This window comes from Suricata suricatta, chromosome 1, assembly GCF_006229205.1.
Source record: "Suricata suricatta isolate VVHF042 chromosome 1, meerkat_22Aug2017_6uvM2_HiC, whole genome shotgun sequence".
Taxonomy (NCBI): domain Eukaryota; kingdom Metazoa; phylum Chordata; class Mammalia; order Carnivora; family Herpestidae; genus Suricata; species Suricata suricatta.
Window position 1 is genome coordinate 116,625,017 of NC_043700.1, and position 24,138 is coordinate 116,649,154.

The following is a 24,138-nucleotide window of genomic DNA, read 5'->3' on the forward strand; positions in this document are numbered from 1 at the left end:
ACATCATAAAGACCATATAGAAAAGACTCACTACTAATATGAGTGGCAGAAAATTGAGAGTTCTACTGTTATTCACATAGCATCAGCAATCAGACAACATAAAGAAATAAAAATTATCCAAATCAACAAGGAAGAGTTCAAATGTTCACTATTTAAGACAACATGATACTCTATATAGAAAACCTGACAGACTCTACCAAAAAGTTGCTAGACCTAATATACAAATTTAGTAATGTTGCAAGATACAAAATCAACATACAGGAATCAGTTGCATTTCTATATACAAATGAGCAGCAGAAAGAGAAATCAAAGAATTAATCATATTTGCAATTGTGCCAAAAACCATGAGATATTTTGGAATAAACCTAACCAAATAGGTAAATGATTTGTACTCTGAAAACTATAAAAACATTTATGAAAGAAATTTACGAGGACACACAAAAATGGAAAAACAGTCCATGCTCATGGGTTAGAAAAACCAATTTGACAATAAACTATTAAAAAAAAACAAGTATTGTTAAAATGTCTATACTAACCAAAGGAACCTACACATTTAATGCAATTCTTATCAAAATTTGACAAATAGTTTTCACAGAGCTTGAACAAACAATCTTAAAATTTGTATGGAACCAAAAAAATCCTGAATATTCAAGACAATCTTGAAAAAGAAAACCAAAGCTGGAGGCATCACAAATCTTGACTTCAAGCTGTAATATAAAGGTTTAATCATCAAGACAGTATGGTACTGGCACAAAAACAGACACATAGATCAATGGTACAGAATAGAGAACCCAGAAATGGACTCACAACTATATGGTTAACTAACCTTCGACAAAGCAGAGAAGAATGTCCAAGGGAAAAAAGAGTCTCTTCAACAAATAGTGTTAGAAAAACTGGACAGCAACATGCAGAAGAATGAAACTGGACCACAGTCTTATACTATACACACAAAAAAATTCAAAACAGATGAAAGAACATGAAACAGGAAACCATCAAAATCCTGGAGGAGAACATCGGCATCAGGCTCTGATCTAGAGATGAGGGAAACAAAAGAAAAAATGATCTATTGCAACTTTGTCAAGATAAAAGCTTCTGCACAGTGAAGGAAACAATCAACAAAATTAAAGGCAACCTACTGAATGTGATAAGATATTTGCAAATAACATATCAGAAAAAAGGTTAGTATACAAAATCTATAAAGAACTTTGTAAACTCAACACTCCAAAAAATTATTTAAGAAATGGGCAGAAGACATGAATAGACATTTTTTTGTCCAAAGAAGATATATGAATAGTTAACAGACACATGAAAAAGTACTTAACATCACACATCATCAAAGAAATACAAATCAAAGCTATACTGAGGTGCCACCTCACATGTATCTTAATGGCTAACATTAACAACACAGGAAATAATAGGTGTTGCTGAGGATGTGGAAAAAGGGAAATCCTCTTATACTGTTGATGGGAATGCACTGGTACAGCCACTCTGGGAAACAATGTGAAGGTTCCTCAAAATAGAACTACCCAATGATCTAGCAATTTTACTTCTAGGTATTTACCCAAGGGTACAGAAGAACTGATTTGAAAAGGCAAATACACTCAGATGTTTATAGCAGCATTATCAATAATAGCGAAATTATGGAATGAGCCCAAATTTCCATTGACTGATGAATGGATAAAGAATACACACACACACACACACACACACACAGGAATATTACTCAGTCATCAAGAAAGTGAAATCTTGCCATTTGCAATGATGTGGGTGGACCTAGAATACATTAGGCTAAGCAAAACAAATTAGAGAAAGACAAATACCATGTGATTTCACTTCTATGTGGAATTTAAGAAGCAAAATGAACATTGGGGAAGTGGGCAAAAAGAAGAGAGAGAGAGAAGAAAACCATAAGAGATTCTTAACTATAGAGAACAAACTATAGGGTTGGTAGAAGGGAGGTTGGTGGGAGGATACACTAGATGGGTACTGGGTATTAAGGAGGGCATTTGCTGTGATGAGCACTGGGTAGTATAGTTAAGTGGTGAATCAAGAATTGTGAGATCATGACCTGAGCTGAAATCAAGAGAATCAGATGCTTAACTGACTGAGTCATACAGGTGCCCTGGCAAAGTATTTTTTAAAATTCAGACTAAATCTCTTATAAGCTAAACTGAACGTTCACATATACAAATTTAATAGAAATATTTTTTAATTAAAAAAAATTTTTTTTAAATTTACATCCCAGTTAGTTAGCATATAGTGCAACAATGATTTCAAGAGTAGATTCCTTAGGGGCGCCTGGGTGGCTCAGTTGTTTAAGCGACTGACTTCAGCTCAGGTCATGATCTTGCGGTCCGTGAGTTTGAGCTCTGTATCAGACCCTGTGCTGCCAGCTCAGTGCCTGGAGCCTGATTCGGATTCTGTGTCTCCCTTTCTCTCTGCTCCTCCCCCACTCATGCTCTGTCTCTCTTTGTCTCTCAAAAATAAATAAAAGTTAAAAAAATTTTAAAAAATTTAAAAAGGGTAGATTCCTTAATGCCCCTTACCCATTTATCCCATCCCTTCTCCCAGAACCCCTCTAGTAACCCTGTTTGTTCTCCATATTTAAGAGTCTCTTATGTTTTTGTCCCCTTCCCTGTTTTTATATTACTTTTGCTTCCCTTCCCTTATGTTCATCTGTTTTGTATCTTAAAGTCCTCTTATGAGTGAAGTCATATGATATTTGTCTTTCTCTGACTGACTGATATAGTTTAGCATGATACCCTCTAGTTTTTCCCTGATAATGAGTGACATTGAGCATTGTTTCATATGTCTGTTGGCCATCTGGTTGTCTTCTTTGGAGAAGTGTCTGTTCATGTCTTTAGCCCATTTCTTCACTGGATTATTTGTTTTGTGTGTGTTGAGTTTGATAAGTTATTTGTAGATTTTGGATACCAACCCTTTATCTGCTATGTCATTTGCAAATATCTTCTCCCATTCTATCAATTACCTTTTAGTTTTGCTCATTGTTTCCTTTGCTGTGCAGAAGCTTTTTACTTTGATGAGGTCCCAGTAGTTCATTTTTGCTTTTGTTTCCCTTGCCTACATAGATGTATTGAGTAAGAAGTTGCTGTGGCCAAGGTCAGAGAGGTTTTTGGCTGCTTTTTCCTTGAGGATTTTGATGGCTTACTGTCTGACATTTAGGTCTTTAATCCATTTTGAGTTAATGTTGTGTATGGTGTAAGAAAGTGGTCCAGTTTCATTTTTTTGCATGTTGCTCTCCAGTTTTCCCAGCACCACTTGCTGAAGAGACTGTCTTTATTACATTGAATATTCTTTTCTGCTTTGTCAAAGATGAGTTGGCCATATGTTTGTGGGTCCATTTCTGGGTTCTCTATTCTGTTGCATTGATCTGAGTGTCTGTTCTTGTGCCAATACTATAATGTCTTGGTGATGACAGCTTGAAGTCTGGGATTGTGATACCTCCTGCTTTGGTTTTCTTTTCAAGATTGCTTTGGCTATTCGCGGGCTTTTCTGGTTCCATACAAATTTTAGGATTGTTCTAGCTCTGTGAAGAATGCTGGTGTTATTCTGATAGGGATTGCATTGAATATGTAGATTGCTTTGGGTAGAATTAACATTTTAACAATATTTTTTCTTCCAATCTAGGAGATTGGAATATTTTTCCATTTTTCTGGTGTCTTCTTCAATTTCTTTAATAAGCTTTCTATAGTTTTAAGTGCATAGATTTTTGATCTCTTTGGTTAGATTTATTCCTAAATATTTTATGGTTTTCGGTGTAGAAAAATTTAATGTATAGTTTCAATTCAAATATTCACCTTAGCATGTTATTGTTAATATTATAATTTTATTTCATTTTATTTTACCCATATTTTTTGGCAATATGATTTGCGCCATTCATGTCTAATTCTAATTTGCTTGAATGTCACTTTTCTTTTTATTTAAAATTTTTTTTAAAGGTTATTTATTTTAGAGAAGGAGAGAGAGAGAGAGAGAGAAATTAGTTTATTGTAATGGTATGGGTGAAGCGATCACAAAACTCTTCTAGTTGTATTACAAGTTTGAGCAAAATAGTCAATATTGTGAACCAGGATTTTCACTTGAAAGAAAGTACATGCAAATATGGATTGGGGGAGGTGAGGAAGGACCATGTGTGATAGATTTGAATTGAAGGTTTAATATGAACTCATGATTTATAATATGTATATATGTATATGTATGTGCATATATATGTACATATATGTATATGGGTATATGTGTCCCTGGGTATGTGTGTGTGTGTATAGATATGGAAATAGGTATAGATAGATATAGGTATATATTCTAGCTTTGTCTGTTAAATAAGCCAAGAAGAAGGGATGGGCAAAGGAGGTAGAAGATGAACATGTAACATCTTCTTATATCATGAAATAAAAAAAAAATCTCAAAAAAAAGGTGGCATAGCATAAGGACGTATGAACCAAATTGAATGGTTCCTTACTGGGTAAAATCAAAACAAGACCACAACACTGTAGTGAATTACAAATAGTTTAAACTGGCATTTATATTTCCATATGAATAATAAATATATAAGTAAGTAGATAAAAATAAAATGAATAATTGTGAGAGAGGGCTCTTGTTTATGGTAGAGTGCAGAATGCTTACTGATAAATGTAGAGAGAGTATTTAATTTTATAAAATTAATATCACCTTTGGCATTCAGGGATATCATGTAGCTCTATATATGATACTCTGAGAAAGCTACAACATCACCTATTTAGTATGCTGTCCAGAAATGCATAACCTGAGTATAATCATGTGGATGAATCAGAGAAGCTCTAACTAAGGAAGTTTTGTTTATACAAAAGAGGGGTGCTATATTCTTCCAAAGTCATGAAACACAAAGGAATGTTTTAGAAATGTTCCTACATTGAAAGAGGCTAAAAGCAATATCTGGACCTAGACTAGATTGTATACTGAAGGAGAAAAATGAATTAGAGGCATTATTAATTATTAGATCAACTGCCAGTTTGGAATATTAATAGTTGATCAAAGTATTATATAATTGTACATTTACTGAAGTTGGTAACTACTTGATATATGTTAAAAAAATTTCGTATTTGTGGTAAATACACACCAAAATTATTTAGGGGTAAAGGGCTGTGACATATATAACTCTCCACTAACTGGTTCTGTATATATGCTGCATGTGTGTGTGTATGTGTGTGCATGCACATAGAGAGAGATACACACGGAAACACATAGAGGAAGGAATGGGCATACTGAAATAAAGAGACAGAAACAGAGAGTGTGGGCAAATGAAAACAAATGGCATAGCATGTTATCAGTGGGTTAATCTGGGTAAACATTATACATGTATTTTCTGAATTATCTTTATTCATACAATTTTTACTATAAGCTTGAAATTTATTTCAAATAAAAAGTTAAAAAATAAGATTATACAGTGCTATGTTTCTTAAGAGTTAAGTTATACATACAGATACATGTGTATTTAATATTGGGAAGTTAAATATTATAAGTTTTTAATAAACTTTTTATAAGTTTGTAATCTAAGAGTAAAAAAAGATATTTAATGATATTGTGGACTTAATTGAATATATATATTGAGGAACTTTGTCTACTGTATAATTTTATTACATAAAAGAAATCATGTTAGATCATATAGATTTTAATTTTTATCATATAAATGTGAAGATTGTCCATATATTATCATCTAGAATCTTATCTTGAGACAATTTCCTTCAAAAAAGTCTATTTGGCTTAGTAAAGTACATAATGCATTACTATGTTAATATATATATGATTTTACTGAGAGCTATATATTTTATATTTTGATAGGTACAAGATCTTAATTCATCTATATTTTCTTCACTCCTTTAAGAAGTAAACTCCAGGTGTTATATTACTAAGATGGCATCTTTTAATTTATGAAATACTGAAATATACTGTAGTTTCTCACTTGGTTATTTTCCTGTTCTTTACCAGAGATTTGTACCTATGAAATCAATCACACCAGCTCCTGGCACATATAATGAATCTCGAACTGCTTTCAAATCCTTGAAGAAAACACCAGGACTGAAAAATACCCCATTTGGTCAGAGTGCTGCTCGATTTTCCCAGGATTCCAGGACAGAGCAAATGCCAGGTTAGCAATTACTGCATGTATTTCTAAACTTAATATTCTCAACAAGATGGATGTAACAAGAAAGTGCATATTTTTTGTTCTGTGGTTTGTGTTGTCATTTTAAATCACATTTTTAAAGTATTGACTATATACTAAACACAGATAGATTAAAAGTAATGTACAATTTTATAAGATTTCAATTTAATATGTTACATATCTTAATTGTAATTTTCTATTGTTTTTCCATATTCAGTAAATCTCCTAATTTCTCTTGATGAATGAACATATGTATTAATTATGTGGTCACTGCCAGTAATTTAACTTATGATATGCACTTTTGTTAAAATTTTATTTTGGGGATATTCCATCACATATTCTAATATTCTCACTGGTTATTTTAGTATACAGAGCTAAGAATAGAGCACAAAAATCACTTATATACACGCTAACATATACTTATGTGTGCCTGCATAACAAACTTAGTGGCTTAAAAACACAGAGTTTTAAACTGTATCTTATGACTTTGTGATGGCTGGACGCAGAGCTCGGATGAGACTGTCATTCAGAGCGCATGCACAGCACCAGCACTGCTGCCCAGGGCGGTTGGTCTTCTAGTGTGGTAGCTCAGGGCTCCACAGGACCTGGAGCATTGTACAATGCTTCTTATGACTGAATGTCAGGAAGCCCACATCTGTTTGTTAATCAAATCACTCAGAGTAGCACATATTGAACAGAAGAACCTGAAATGTTATCTCTCAATGACAGGGGTAACAAAGAACTTGTGGCCATCTTTAATTTACTATAGAATACTTTATGGCCACAAAATATTTACAGTTGTCCTACATGCCTTCTCAAGGCCTCCAAAGTCTCATGAAATTATGGTGTAATCTTGAAATCCAGGATGTTGTTATCTAAGGTCCTGTATAGTTATAGGTGAGAATTCTTGGGTTCGGTACTTTAGATCAGCTTTGAGTATGACTTTTCTTCATGAGAAGAGCTATAAACTAAAGATACACATTATCTGTCCCATACATTCCAAAACAGAGTGATGGGAGAAAGAGGATAACCATACTAGATGCTTCTATTTAGAAAAGAGAAAACTAGAGGACTATTGTAGTCATAGCCCTATAGCAATTCCAAAATCCAACCAGGCATATTTGTCATTTCCTTGATTAGGGCCCAGTTTGGCTTTATGGGAATGATTTTCCAAGATCTTTTGTGTTACCTTTTGGGCTCTTGGTTCTATCTTTTGAATCATCCTTTTTAAAAAAATAATGTTTATTTTTGAGAGACAGAGCATGAGTAGGGGAGGGGCAAAGAGAGGGAGTCACAGAATCGAAAGTAGGCTCCAGGCTCTGAGCTGTCATCCCAGAGCCTGATGCAGGGCTTGAACTCTTGAGCTGTGAGTTCATCACCTGAACTTATGTAAGATGCTCAACTGACTGAGCCACCCTGGCACCCCACATCCTTTCTTTCCTATAAAGGCTGCCTAACTTGTCCCACCCCACCTTCATGCTCTGGAAGGACTGCCCTTCCCAGTCAAGGTTGCCTCAGTCTCAGTGTGGCAAGCCCTTTCCCAAGAAAACTAACAGATATCCTGGCCCATACTATGTCTCCTGACTAGAAAGTTCTGCAAGGCCTCAGTTTCTGACCCATTGCCCCTTTTCAAACCAGTGCTACAAGTTTTGTTATGATAATTTGTTATGGTAAATTTATAGGGGTACAAAATTATTTACTACTCATACCATTGAGAGGTTGAGTCTTATTCTTCTCCCTTCCAATTTTGGCTAATCGGGTGTCTTTTTTGACAAATGGTATGCAGTGGAAGTGATATCACAGCATTTCTTAGGCAAAGTTATAAGCTTTACACCATACACCTGGCCCTGTGGAAACGATTGGTTTTGGAAGCCAGAGCCTTTATGAAGTCTTACTGTTCTAAGACTGTAGTTCTGGAGAGGTCATGTGTAAGTGCTTGACACTATCTCACCTGACCCTAGCTCAGTATGTTTATCATAAATCTGAAATCCAAATTATTTCTATAAATGAACTTATTGATTGACCCAACTGCCTTAAGATTGGTCTTGTTTTCAATTTGATGGCCCAGTGTATTATGACTAAAATATTATAAATTTCCCAAATGTTAGTTAATTTTTAAAGGATTACATACAATTTTGATGACCCCTCCAATCCAGTACCAAATCTTACTTGTTTAAAGAATCAGTGAGAATGGCTGCATGGAACTTTGAGGTTTTTTAAAAATTATTATTATTATTTTTTATGTAGAGATTAGGCACAGTAATGTGTGTTCCATCAGTCATAGAACAGATTTACAGGTTACTGTTAGAAGGTAACCCTGAACTGTCTAACTCTGGGGTTCCTTGGTATTTCTATACTTACAGACTGGAAAATGAATATGAAAAACCTCTAATGTGAGTGAATTAAATGATCAGGATGGCTTTTCAAATCAGAAGCTTAACAAAATAGTACTTGTGATGTACACACTGTTGAGTGAGGTCTCTGTATTTAAACACTTAAGATGTAATGTGTTTTATTGTACTCTCATGCCAGAAAAGAGTCAGATCTGAGATACTTGTCTTTTAGCTACCTGAAATGGTGGTCCAAATAGTTTTAAATCACACTTTCTATTTATCTTTTTTCTCAACATTACTAGTGGAGAGAATTATGAAGATACCAGGAATAAACATAGTAGCGGTTCAATTTTCTGAGAGTTGGCACAAGAGACTCTTGGGAAGAGACTTTTTTTTAATGGTTTGTTTACTTTTTTAAGAGGGAGGGGGAGGGAGAGGGAGAGTGTGTGAGGAAGTGAGCAGGAGAGAGGTAGAGAGAGGGGGAGAGGGAGGATCTCAAGCAGGCTCTGCACTGTTGGCACAGAGCCCAATGTGGAGTTCGACCTCATGAACCATAAGATCATGACCTGAGTAGAAATCAAGAGTCAGTTGCTTAACCAACTGAGTGACCCAGGTGCCCCGGGAGAAACTTTTGAGGAATAGATGTTGGAACTGGAGTATCTGAAAAATCGGGAAAAATTTAGGTAGCTTGTTTGAGGAGAATCTTCTATTTTACTAAGTATAATGATATCCTTTTTAGTCCAGAAAGTACTTAAAGTATCATTAGCCTCATACTATTCAAAGTGCTCATTTGTCAACAACTTGTTTCCTACCTACAATGAGAAAGGAGGTTGCACCAAAATGTAAATCAACACAGTGCTTCCTTTATGGAGGAAGACTAGTTGCAAAATGCCTAGGAAATAGTCAATTTACATTTAATTATAAGCTCATTTTCCTGTAGGTTGTTTTTGGACTAGCAACAGCCCATAGACCACATTTTGAGTGGTAGTGATCTAGTGAATTTCTGTATCTTCAGACAAAGAACATGAAGCCCAGAAAAACTAATGAGATTGAAATTACATTTTATACCTATTTAGTTGCAGAGCTAATTTAGTAGAATTCAGGTAACATGAATACAACCAGGTTAAATGTTCTTTCAAGTATGTATTGTACTTTATGGATATTGCTGCTTCCTGGAATTGATTTTTTAAAATTACTGAATTATAAGATACATACAAATATTTGTTTCAAGTATTTTAATGTTTTCATAAAACTTTTTTGAATGACATAAAAAGTTTGTATGGTTTTGAATGAACATTTTTTATGTTATTTACTGAAATTGCCACCGTAGAAAATATTTCTGGTTATTTAATATATTATATTTCTGGTTATTCAGGACCATTAAAATATATCTTGAAAGGTAAAAGGCAAAAACAAAATAACTGCTGTGATAGGAATATTGGATGATAGGTGATTTTTTTCCCCCCAAATTGATTTTTAATGTTGCTATATTCATTTTTCAATACTTTTAGGCATAAAGATTTCTTTCTTTTTTTTCCTTCTTTGTTTCTTTCTCCTTTATTGAGATATAATTTATACATAAAATAATTCATTTTAAGTGTAAAGTTTGATGAGTTTCGGTAAATGTATATAGGCAGGTAACCAACACTATAATTAAGTTTTGGAACATTTTCAATTTTTAAATATTCTCTCATTCCCCTCTTTCGGTTAATCCTACCCTCTCTAAGCTACTATAATTGTCATTATGATATTGAATTTTCTGGAATTTCATATAAATGGAACATATATTATTCAGGATTTTGTGTCTGTCTTCTTTTACTAGGGATCGTGTTTTTGAGGCTCATTCATATTTTGTATTATATTTCTTTTTATTGCTGAGTAGTATTCCATTGTTTGGGTATAGAACTTTTTTTTTTTTTTCACTAGCTGATGGACATTTGAGTTATTTTCATTTCTGGGGGGAAGCTACCTGGAATTAGAATTTCTGGGTCATATATTGAGTATATGTTTGACTTTATACAAATTTGACTAATTGTTTCTCAAAATGTCATACCATTCTACATTCTTACTCTGAGTTCTTTCAAAAAAATTACTTTATGTAAAGTTATTCAGTTTAAAAGAATTAAAAGCATATTTATTCTTACATATGATATTGTCCTTGATTTTAGGTCCTGGGTTTTATAATATCCTAAACAATACTATAGTTCACAACATTAGCAATACCCGCTTGAAGAAAAAAAAGAAAAGCGCATTTGGTTCTTCTGTTCCTCGGACTCTCTTCCTGGTTCAGAAAAAAGCTTTTACTGCTCCTGGTCCTGCTGATTATCAGGTAATTTGTGAATTCTAAAATAATATTCTTTATATCTACTACCAAGACTTCAGGTTTATGAGTTAAATGTGACATATATGCCTCATTAGTTTTATCCACATATTATTATTGAAATCATTTTTACATGGTAACTTATGGCATAAGAATAAATATTAGTTTGGTTTGTAATTTCTTTTTTAAAAACAGATCTTATTTTTTATTTCTTTGAGGATGTCATATGTATATCTTTAAATATTTATCTTTATTTTAAAATTGCTCCAATATTTTTGGAGAGTAATTTAAGTTTCCTTTAAATGCTCTGTGTGGTTTTATGATTTTTGTGTACAAGTTTTACCCATCATTATTATTTCTTCCTTTGTATTTAGTATTTCATGTTTTTAAATTCTATTGTAAATGGAACTTTTTAAATACTTTCATTGTTTAGTTTTCTGGTATTGGTATAAAAATATAATAATTTTATTGAAGATTTGCTTTACCAATTATGCATATGGCTTGCTAAATTATGTGGTTAATTCTACTAATTTATATTAGTTAAGAAAGTTTCCTCAAGCACAATATGCCACCTGTGAATGATAGTTTATTTTTTAAAATTTTTAATGTTTTTATTTATGTTTGAGAGAGAGAGTGTGTGTGAGCAGGGGAGGGTTAGAGAGAGAGTGAGACACTGAATCTGAAGACTGGCTCTAGTCTCTGAGCTAGCGGTCAGGACAGAGCCTGGTGCAGGGCTCGAACCATGAGATCATGACCTGAGCTGAAGTTGGACACTTAACCACTGAGCCACCCAGGCGCCCCGATAGTTTATTTTTTCTCCAAGTGTTTCATCTTTTATATATATTTTTTCCTTACTGGACTTCTGCATCCAAAAACAAATCTCAAGAATATTAATAGGAATTAAAAAATATTCAGTGTCCAAGAAGATAAAATTCACAGAGTATGACATCCAATAAAAAAAATAGGTATGCAGAGAAGCAGGAAAACATAACCTAGAATTAGGAAAAAAAAGTCAATAGCAAAAGACCAAAATTACACAGATGATAGAAATAGTAAAGATATTAAACAGTTATTATAACTATATTTCACATGTTCAATAAGGTAGAAGAAAGATTGGGTAAAATGAGTAGAGAGATGGCACAAGTGAAAAGACACAAATAGAAGTTCCATTGATGGCAAGTATAGCATTTTAAAAAAATACATTATCATTAACCAAAGATTAGAAAGTTCAGAAGAAAAGATTAGTGAACATGAAGACACTGATAGAAACTATCTGAAATGAAACACAGTGAGAGAAAAGACAAAAATAGTGAATAAAATATCAGTGAACCATGAGACAATTTTAGGTGGCCTAATATAAGTGGAATTAGAGTCCTGAACAAAGAGGAAGAGTGTGGGGTCATAAAAAATATTTTAAGGAACGATAACTGAAAATGTTTAAACTTTGATCAGAGCTTTATAAAAACTAATGTATCCATGAAGTTCCACAAACTTGCAGCACAGACATTAAGGAAACTATGTGAAGGCATATTATCACCAAATTGACTAGAATGGTTAAAAAAAAATTCTTAAAAGCAGCCATAGAAAAAGGTTATATATTATTAAGGAACAAAGTTATAAATGGCAGCATATTTCTTGTTGGAAATGATATAAGCCAGAAGACAGCAGTGCAAATTTTTATTTATTTATTTAACATTTATTTATTTTTGAGAGCCAGAGAGAGACAGATCATGAGCAGGGGAGGGGCAAAGAGAGAGGGACACACAGACCCGAAGCAGGCTCCAGGCTCTGAGCTGTCCGCACAGAGCTGAACTCAGGGCTCGATCCCACAAACTGGGAGATCATGACCTGAGCCAAAGTTGGATGCTCAACTGACTGAGCCCCCCCGGGCGCCCCAGCAGTGCAACATTTTAAAGTATTCAAACAATTGTCAAACTTTAACCCTATAGCAGGTTAAAACATCTTTCAAAACTGAAAACACATTGAAGACTTTTATGTATATGTATTTATATGTATATAAGCTGAAATATATAGAAATTTTATATATGTAAAAGCTGTAATATATATATTAAAATATACACATATAATATTTATATATTTATAAATATTTATAAAATATGTATATATATAAAAGCTGAAATAATCATCCTTTAAAGACCTGTAGTATAAGAAATGTTAAAGGAAGCCTTCCAGGTAGAGGAAAATATTACCAGATGGAATCTGGGTTTACATAAAATAATACAGAATATCAATGATGATAACTATGTGAGTAAATATAAAAGGCTTTTATTGTATTTCTCATCTTACTGAAAGCAGAACATCTTACATAATTTACTTTCACAGAAGGTAGAGGAAGCCATGGGAGGAACACACTCTAGCTTAATTTTGACTAAATAAAGGAGAACCAATGAGATCTATGGGAAGAATCATTTCACAAATAGTGACAGTTTAAAATTGTCAAACAAGAGATTCTGGACATTGTTAAATATGTACAAGGAATTTAGATAATCCCAATTTCAAGATGATCAGCAGGAAACAAGAAATGTTCTTAAGATCAGAGACTCTTAAGAGTAAAACTAATTGAGGACCATGGGGAGGGGAAGGGGGAAAGAGAGTTGGGGAGAGAGAGGGACGCAAAACCTGAGAGACTATTGAATACTGAAAACGAACCCAGGGTTGAAGGCTGGGGAAAGAGGTGGAGGTGATGGAGGAGGGCACTTGTGGGGAAGAGCACTGGGTGTTATATGGAAACCAATTTGACAATAAACTAATAAAAAAAAGAAAAAGAAAAAAAGAGTAAAACTAGCCTGTAAGGGTTGACAGGAAAAAAAATCTCATGAGTAAAGTTCTGACAGTGCAATTTTGATATACATTAAAGTTTTAAGAGGACATTTTTATATATGTATATATTTATTATTTATTCTTTCTCATTCCTAAGGAATTTTGAGTAAGTTTAAAATAATGTACATATGGAAAAGTAAAAATAACTAATAATTAGGGTAAAAAATATAGATAGAGGAAATAGATATTTTATAGGTAAAAAATAAAAGTTAAACATTGGCGAAGTTTGAACATGGTTATCAAATCATAATATAGCTGGCACTCAGGAAATTATAATTGAATAAACAAATAAATGAGAGAGGCATAGAACTGTAATTCAGGAAGCTTAAAGAGAAAGAATTCATTGTAAAAACATACTATGAAAAATTAAAATTAGTTTGTATAAGTTTAGTTTGAGGAAAAATAGTAGCTAGAAAGGTAAGAACTCTGTAGGGATAGTATAAGGATAGTAGAGCCACTGAATTGCTGAATTGGATTTGTTCTTCCTATCAGAGATAAGTATTTTTAACCTAGAATGAGTAGAACACATGCTTTATAAGAATGAATTCTAAGATATTTATAGTGGTAATGTAAGACTATCCTAGTACTTTACAACACTTTAAAAAAGTTAAATGAAATTAAATTTTCATGTCATTTTTGCACAGAATTCTAATCTTCTCTGTGTTGTTCCAGTTTTAGTATATGTGCTGCAAGAGTTATCACTCTAGTGCTTCAAATTAGTTCAAAGCTTCAGATGTAGCTGAAATAGGTCTCATTGTAATGAAGGAACAGCTGTAAATCGTTATTAGCAGTCTCCAAGAGATGCTAAAGATTTGTAGGCATAAAAGAAAAATAAAAGTAAATGAGTTTTTCTTATTTAAACAAAAATTAAAATTTTACAAAGTGAGATTTTCATGAATTATTACAAAATTTTATTATATATATTTTAATGTAAAAACAGATAACATTAAATTTACTATTTTAACCCTATTTAAGTGCTGAGTAAGTGTATTTTAAGTGCATCATGAGCATTAGTTGGTTTTAGAATATTTTTGTTGTATTTGGATTAAAATGTACTAGAAGTTCATTATTCTAAGTAACCTGATATTTAGATTGAAAAGAATTATGAAATTATAACTTGTAAGAAAATTTTTAAAAGCCCTCATTATAAATTTTATACTCCACTGCATATGCTGAGACAGTATAGCATAGTGATTATGAGCATGATCTCAGAGTTCTTGAGAGTAGTTAAGTATATTTTCTTGTTCTGTCACTGACTTTGTGTAAGTTGTTTAAGTTCTTAGTAAGATGGAGATTATAATAGGACACACCCTAAAGCATTATTATGAATATCAAATAAATAAATACTTGTAAAATACTTTAAATAGGTTCTGGCACAGTAAGAACTTAATAACTTTTATTACTATTACTGATGGTTAAAAACTACCTATAGGCATAACCCAAATGTTTTATTTAACATAAAATTAATAAACTATAATCAAGAGTGAAAGATACACCCTAAACATGTCTGAGTTTTAACAATCCAGTCCGATAAACTGTGTTTAACTGCAGTATTAACTCATTTATATTTTCTATGATTACTGATAGATTTATATATATAGAAACCATATTATTTCATATATTCTATTGGCTCACTTATTTTAGCATTTTTTCTTACCTCACCTTTTTTGAATTAACCAAATATTTATATTATTTGATTTCATCTATTTCCATAACATTTTTAGTTATGTATTGTTTTATAGTGTTTCAGTGGTTGCCACCAAAATTACAATATACATCCTTTACTTTTTGTGGTATAATAAAAAGGATTACTTTTAGAACTTTTCCAATAATGCTAACTTTTAACATTTTAGCTCCATTTTACTACCTATTTTTGTTTAATTGTTATTATACATTTTAAGTTTACATATATTTTAAATCCTTTGAATATCATTGTTTTCTACAGTCAATATTTATTCATATTTACCCAAATATTTACCCTCTCTGTTGTGTTTTGTTTCTTTCTCCATTTCTGTTTTTCTAAATCATATCATTTTTCTTCTTCCTGAAAAACTTTCTCTAGTGCTTCTTTTGGTCAGGGTCTGTTGGTGATGAATTATTGTTTACTTTTGTCTGAACACATCTTTATTTTGCCATTTTTAATTTTGGGGGGTGCATTTTTAGGCTGGTAGTTATTTTCTCTCAGCACTTCACATATGTTATTCTGGGGCACCTGGGTGGCTTAGTTGGTTAAGCCTCCGACTTTGGCTCAGGTCAGATCTCACGTTCGTGGGTTCGAGCCCCAGGTCAGGCTCTGTGCTGACAGCTAGCTCAGAGCCTGGAGCCTGCTTCCGGTTCTGTGTCTCCTTCTTTCTCTGTCCCTCCCCCTTTCATGCTCTGTCTCTCTCTGTATCAAAAATAAATAAAACATTAAAAAATATGTTATTCTGTTGTTTTAGGCCTTCCATAATTTCTATTGAGAAGTACATTGTCAAACTTATTGTTTCTTCTTGAAAGCAATTGCCCTCGTCCTTTTTTTGGTCCATGTCTCTGATGTGTCAAAAGTGTGATTTTCTTTATATTTATTTGCCCAAAGTTTGCAGAGCCTATTGGTCTATGCCTTTAATCACTGTTAAATAATTTTTGATTATTATATCTTTATGTATTTCTTCTGTCACATTCTGCCTTGCCTATATTTTTGGGGCTTTAATTAATATATATGTTACACCTATTCATTATGCCTCAAACATGTCCTATAATCCCTATGTATTATGCTCCCGTTTTCTCTTAGTGCTTCAGTTTAGGTATTTTCTGCAGACATATCTTTCACTTCATTAATCTTTTTTTTTTTAAACTGTGTTTCAAATGTTGTTAAATTGACCTAAAATCTGAATTTCAGATGTTGGTTTTTCAATTCTAGAGTGAATTCTTTTAAATCTTTCTAAAGATTTCACTTCTCAGGAGAAATTCTTTATGTATTAACTGTTCTTTTTCATTTTGTTTCTGATTTCTTGAGGACATTTAATTATAGCTATTGTAAAGCTCTGTGTACTAACTCCAACATCTGGGTCATCTATCGTTGTTGTTATTTTCTGTTCTTTTTTTCTCTTGAGTTTTGATCATGAATGTTTGTCTTTTGGCATGCCAACTAAGTTTTAATAAAATGCCAGGTATTACATATAATATAGAGACCTTAAATGGTGTTACCTTCAATGAGAGAGATTTTATACTTTCTTTAGAAGGCAGATAGAAGTCAGAAGAGATAACCTTAAAGCAATGAATTGTAGTGATTATAGTTTTTCTAGGGCTTAGTTTACCTCTGGTTACATTTTCTTAAGTGTAGTCTCTGGGGATTTCAGCTGTGAGGCTGATGTGTTCAAGACCCCTTCCTTTGTCAGATTCTGAACTGCAATCTTTAATGAGTATGTTTTTTAGTGGTTCAGATTTTTAGCATCATCTCATCCATTATACCCTAGCAGATATCTTCATGGGGAAAGAAATCATGTGTTTGAGGCTTCTTAAATCTCCAATTTTGCCTTTCTGGCTTAACAAGACCAAAATAAGCTTGTTTCTCGATATTTTAACAGCAGCCCTCTGCCAGATCTAAACTCACTCATATTCTTTCTCTGTTGCCTGTTAATGAGCAAATGCCATGAGAGAGGAAGCACCTACAGAGTAATAGCTCACTTTTCAGAGGTTCTACCCTCTTTAGAATCTGAGCCCCTCTTGTCTATGTTGACAACTCAAAATTAGGAGCATCCATGACTCTGAGGTGTTTAAAACTAGGATTTTCTTATATTTTATCTGGAAGAATATTCAGGAATATTCTGGAAGAATATTTTTGTAAAAATATGGTCTTCTGAAAACTTATCATTCCCTCTAAAGCCAAAGTCATCCAAGGACTGATTCATTTTTTAAACTTCTACCCATAAACAGTAAAAATTGCAAAATGCTTTTGAACTTCTCTATGCTATAATTTTTAGTATCATGTACATGATAATAATAAAAATATTATAAAAATAAATTATTTTTAAAACTTCAATAAATATAAAATCACACAAAATAATAATGCTGGGTCAGATGTCCTATATTTGAAGGCTTTCACAAGATGTTACTGTGATTTTTCTATTTTGGAAAATGATAAAATTTGTTTTCTTTTGAGTGACTCGGTAGGCATAATTACTGTAGGAAAATAATTACTGGTAGGAAAAGATGGAGAAGCACCAGCTTCAGCATTTAGGGTAGAGAGGCACACAGTTTCAAAGATACATCATCATGTGAAGGATGGATTTTTTAGTAGATTAATATTCCTCACAAAGAAAGATCTACTAGGTATCAAATTCTGAAGTATTAACTGTGAATATCAAATTCTGAAATAAAAACAATAAAGTATATAAAAAAGGGAAAATGAGAATATTCTTATCCCTTTGTATATGCAAAGAATGTTACTATTGGCTAACAATTTAAAATAGTAAATGGATACAAATGGCTAAATTATATGATGAATCAGAAATAGGATAATATCAAAAGGACCAATTAATTACTAATGAAATTTTTAGATAACCAGCTTCATGTAGTCTATTAATTTACATCCTCAATTCATATTAGGAACTATAGTATTTAAAAGAGTATAGATCATTTTGCTTAGAAATCTTATTCATCCAGGATTTTCACATAATCAATTTAAATAGTTATTAATATATTTTCATTTTATGTATTAATCATTATGTACAAAAATAATACTATATAATTGGCTAACTATCTTTATATAAGTAAATGTATGTGTGTATATACATATATATATATTACATATATATGTATATATGTATAATGAAACAGCAAGAATTGGTGTCCGAACTTGACATTAGAGTATAGATAATAACTCACTTGTAATGTGTTTAAATAATGTATGTAGATCAATGTTACTTTTCTAGAGGTCCATATAATCAACTCCTTTTTCTCATTTTAATATCTCATTGACTTAAGTCTTTTACTTCTATATCCCATTTAAAAATTTTAATTGTTAATGAATATATATCTATCTCTAATGACAGAGCAACATTGATGAACTTCCTTGCAAATTTATTACTTGTAGGGCCACTTGAATTGATGAATGGAAATTACAGACTCTTTTTTATTTCTTTTTTCAACATGCTTTTTGGAATTCACAGATTGGTGGAGTTTCTGGTCAACCACCTAACTTGACTAACCAATATGCTGCTTTCTTGTCAAGAAGAGAAAAACCTACTAAACTGTCCAGTATGGTAAGAAGACTTCTTTATAACCAAACTTATTTGTAACCTAGGAATAATGGAAGGGGCTGAATAACATGAACAGTATATTAGAATCTGAGAGAGATACCTGGTAGGCTATTGTAACATCTTTGACTAGTATGATACTTAGATTTTTTCTTTTTCTTTTCTTTTTTTTTTTTTTTTTTGAGAGAGAGCATGAATGGGAGAGAGGGGCAGAGGGAGAGAGAAAGAGTCTTCAGCAGGCTTCATGCTCAGTGCAGAACCTGACGTGGGGCACCGTCCTATGACCCTGTAATTGTGACCTTAGCTGAAATCAAGAGTCAGATGCTCAACTGACTGAGCCACTAAGGTACCCTGATACTTCTATTTTTTAAAGTTCAGCAAAATTCTTGAAACTAAGCAGAGTCCAGCATAGCTCTGTGAGAGGTGATTATAAGAATATCTCCTATAGGGTCAGAGAACATTTGTTTTTAGAATATGTAGGAAAATATAATCATGTTGCATATGAAGTGGAAGGCCTACTTTAGGTTCAGAACAGTTTGTTTATAAGGGTAAAGTTTTCTTTTCAATTTGAATCAATCTTGAAACCTAAGCCTCTATAGTGATTTTTTAAATCTATTTTAAGCTGTATTTTAAATTGTGTTGATGTGATTTTTTTCCTAACTAAATTTCCATTTTTTAATAAAAAGCTAGTATTGAATAAGTTGAAATACATAAAGCAGATGACATTTAAACATGGATACTTGACTGTTTCATCAAGATTGATTTTACTAAAAGAACATTTTGAAATTTACAGTTAAAAAGTTAGACTTCTATGTACAGGCATTGGTAAAATAAATCTTTAGAGAAATTAGACTGTCATTATAAGATATTCTTAATAACAAATGATCAAAACAGGCTTATCAACCAGGTTTTAAGACTTGAGAAATAGTATTGCTTGCTGAAATAAAATTATAGTAGGTTCACAGTGCCAAGAGTTGATTTACTAGTTAATACAGTTATGAATGTCTAAAAATTCATACAAGTGAGTCTAATTTGGTGAGAGCCATCAAGAATAGACTTATTTTTTTCTAAGTCATTGGTTGACTGAATATAGAAGATCAGGTCAAAATGGGCATCAGGTTCAATGATGTTTTTGTAACTATAAGTTCAAAAGAGTTTAAAATCATCCAGCAGGGGTGCCTGGGTGGCTCAGTCAGTTAAGCATCTGGCTTCTGCTCAGGTCATGATCTCATGGTTCGTGGGTTCGAGTCCCACATGGGGTCTGTGCTGACAGCTCAGAGCCTGGAGCCTGCTTCAGATTCTGTGTCTCCCTGTCTCTCTGACCCTCCCCTGCTCGCACTGTCTCTCTCTGTCTCTCAAAAATAAATAAAAAACATTAAAAAAAATTCATCCAGCAGTGTTCTTGACATCTAAGAGATTCTCATAATTTTTAAATAAATGTGTTGTTTTAATAGATCATTTCTTTATCTTGAGCAATTTTATGGTTGTGTTGTTTCTCAAGTGAGTCATTGTACATATTGTAAGATCCACTGTGAAGTATGTCAGAAGTAATTTATTACTAGTTTAAAGCTTTTAAGGATAGGAATATTCAGCGGAATCATAGTTAGTTCTATAATAATATTATAGCTACTTGGAAAAAAAATGCAAATATCTGAAGGTACCCATAGGAATGCACATGTATATGCTCAATTTGTTGCTAGTGAAAAAAGATGGTGATGTGCCCTAAAGAAAGATGAGTTACTCTACCAATTGCTTTTACCTAATTTACATTTTTCTCTTTTACCTTGGTCTCTCACTGGATCTTGAAACTTTTTTTCCTGTATTGTTGTTTTTTGACATGAAACACTGCAGTAGAAGGTATTGGGTGAATATTCTATTCACATAGAATATTTTGACTTCTGAAACTCTTCTGCAAATGAGATACTTCAAATCTGTGAGTGTGTAATATATACGTAATGAAAAATCCAAATTATTGATTTCATATCAAAATTGATCTTAAACTTATGAAATTATTGGATTCGTTTTATGATTTTTACTTTGTGTAAAAATATTACAGTGCTCACTTTGGCACTATAAAAATTAAAATTGGAACAATACAGAGAAGATTAGCATGGCCCCCTCTACAAGACTGACATGCAAATTTGTGAAGTATTCCATATTTTACTTATTTTTATTTACTTAAGTTTATTTTTATTTATTTTTGAGAGAGAGAGAGCACAAGTGGGAGAGGGTCAGAGAGAAGCGGGGAGGAGATATAGAATCTGAAGCAGCCTCCAGGCTCTGAGCTGTCAGCACAGAGTCCAATGTGGAGCTTGAACCCATGGACGATAAGATCATGACCAGAGCTGAAGTTGGAGGCTTAACTGTCTTAGCCACCCAGGTGTCTCTGAGGCAGTCCATATTTTTTTAAAAATTAGAAAATTTACCTCCTACATATTAAAAATTTATGTATATATTATACATATATGTGGACATACTGAAATCTTAAAGGACATATCATTTGATTTTCAACATTTTATATAAGTTTCACATAAAAATATTTAAAAACCCAGGCTTCTGCTTTCATATGAAAAACATAAACATATATCTCTTTTCCTTTTACATGGTTCCAATAAAATAAGTTGTTTTTAACTACAACATAATATAATATAAAAAGACAAAGAAAGTGAATATATGAAAAATGGAAACTAGAAACAAGCTAAACATTTGTTTATTAGGTATTCTAAAAGTGGAATGCAAAGATAGTAGTTAGGACCATTTGATGGTAAAAAAAACAATAAGTTTTCCTGAGTTGAATAAAGACACAAGCCTTCAATTAGAAGAACTCAACAACATACCAAGGAGGATGAATTTTAAAAGACATACATCCCTTTCACATTGATTTGCATTTTCAGAAGACTAGAAATAAAACACCCTGGAATCTTCCACAGGGAAAAGTAACTGGGTCACCTACAGAGGGATGAGAAACATACTGTTATCAAACACATTCCCAGTAGCATTAACATTTCAGAGCTAGGAAATGACCACTTTCTGAGAGGAAATAATTTTGAATCTAGAATTCTGACTTTATCCAATATAAACCCAATTAAATGAATCAAGAAAATAATTCTCTGGCATACAAGAGCACAGAAAGTTTAGTACCTATACATTTCCATGTATAATGATGCTCCAGCAGGGGCGCCTGGGTGGCTCAGTTAGTTGGGCATCTGACTTCAGTTCAGGTCATGATATATTAGTCTGTGGGTTCGAGCCCTGCATCGGACTCTGTGCTTACAGTTCAGAGCCTGGAGCCTGCTTCAGATTCTGTGTCTCCCTCTCCCTCTGCCCCTGCCTCACTTGCTCTCTGCCTCTCTCTCTCAAAATAAAATACAGACATAAAAAAAAAAGATGCTTCAGCAAAATATAAGAAAACAAATGAAGGAAAACTGATATAAACTTAGAGAAGAACAGAAACTGAGCATTTCCTGAATGAAGTAACGTGAAAACAAATTGATAAAGAAGGCATTTTTAGCTCATTCATGGGTCATTCTTCAAGAGTCAGGGATTTGGTGACGGAATTTTATTTACTTCTCTTTGTATTTGGCCATACTATTTGGTTTGGTAAGCAATAAATATGGCTTTAGATCAATCTATACAAATTGTAGAAGTCTTTGTTACAGTATAAAATGTAAATATAGGAAACAATATCAATAATAAAATAATGAAAGAAAGAGGTAAAAGTTTGGGAGGCAGTGAAATATGCTAAATTTCTTATAGTGTGCAAAGTCAACAGATGTCAAAAGTTGACAAATTACAGTATAAGTTCTTATATTAAGTTTGTAATGGTAAATAAAAAAATCCCAATGTCTAAGAAATCCAAGTATTGTTAAATTATTTCTGGGAATAGAACCAGAGAGAGGTCAAGGAGGACAATTTCACTGTTTATTTTAGACTCATCTGTGATTTTATTTTTATTTATGCTGTGAATGTATGATTTTAAAATAATAATAAAATAAAAATAAAAATAGTACTCATGAGTTGATGGTGAGTATGTGTTTGGAATAGCATTATGGTGTACTGGTTCCTGGACTGACCAATTCTCTGCAACCAACCAAAATTCTATATAAAATAGAAACAGAACATATTTGTAAGTGCTTTCAAGAATTAGAAAGAAATGAGTGCACTGGCTAAACGCTAAATTTAGGAGGGACCCAGACTGGCAAGTAAAGCAGTGAAGTTCACTTTTGCCCTGAGGACCTTTGCCAAACTAGATGACTTTGAATTTTATATGTTACAGCCTCAGAGGCCTCTAGGGAATGAAACAAAGCCTAAGACTCATAGTGGGTAGTCTCAGAGAAGATTCATTAATACAGATACATCTCCAAAGGGCAAACTATGCAGGTTAGGAGTAAAATGCAGAGTGAAATCACCAGAGGATTTGAGAGAAGTTACCAGTTTTGAATGTATGTTAGGGGAGTCACTGCTGAGAATCTGTTACATTTTATCTTCATTTAATGACATGAATTGTTAAAAAAACAACCAAAACTGTCACAGATATTAACTAAATTAGTTTTATTAATAAAAATAAGTGCTAATGCTAATATAGTGCTCGTTATGTACCAAGTACCCTTCCAAATGTATAGTAACTCATTTGAGTACTATAATTGTGGTCATTTTTAAAAATGAGGAAACTGAGTCACAAATTTAAAGTTTAAGCGACAGAATAGAATTCATCCAGAGACAGTCTAGCAATAGAGTTCAGTCTCTTTTTGTGCTACTCTTCTCTGGCTAAAAAAATTAGGCTTACATAAAATAAATATGACAGTATAATAAATTACTTTTATGATTTATTTTATTTTATTTTTTATTTTTTATTATTTTTTTTCATAATATTTTATTGTCAAATTGTTTTCCATACAACACCCAGTGCTCTTACCCATAAGTGCCCTCCACCATTACCACCACCTCTATCCCCCCCTCCCCCTTCCCCTTCAACTCTCAGTTCATTTTCAGCATTCAATAGTCTCTCAAGTTTTGCATCCCTCTCTCTCCCCAACTCTCTCTCCCTCCTCCACTCCCCCTGGTTCTCCATTAGGTCTCTCCTGTTTTCCTGTTAGACCTATGAGTGCAAACATATGGTTTCTGTCCTTCTCTGCCTGGCTTACTTCGCTCAGCATGACACCCTCAAGGTCCATCCACTTTCCTACAAATGGCCAGATTTCATTCTTTCTCATTGCCATGTAGTACTCCATTGTGTATATATACCAC

General features: G+C 32.8%; 1 protein-coding gene and 2 non-coding genes across 3 annotated transcripts in view; 2 read left to right on the forward strand and 1 right to left on the reverse strand.

Annotated features, from left to right (window-relative positions):
- Positions 1-24,138, forward strand: part of STPG2 (sperm tail PG-rich repeat containing 2) — a 446,153-nt gene that overhangs the window by 109,069 nt on the left and 312,946 nt on the right. The window contains exons 6-8 of the mRNA XM_029922541.1: positions 5,986-6,145; positions 10,662-10,822; positions 18,760-18,897. Of these exons, the coding sequence (XP_029778401.1) occupies positions 5,986-6,145; positions 10,662-10,822; positions 18,760-18,897 (459 nt within the window). The remainder of the gene's footprint in view (positions 1-5,985; positions 6,146-10,661; positions 10,823-18,759; positions 18,898-24,138) is intronic.
- LOC115303573 lies at positions 14,254-14,356 on the reverse strand. Its single transcript, XR_003914130.1, has one exon. It is a non-coding gene; the product is annotated as a U6 spliceosomal RNA (small nuclear RNA).
- LOC115303329 lies at positions 20,946-21,054 on the forward strand. Its single transcript, XR_003913979.1, has one exon. It is a non-coding gene; the product is annotated as a U6 spliceosomal RNA (small nuclear RNA).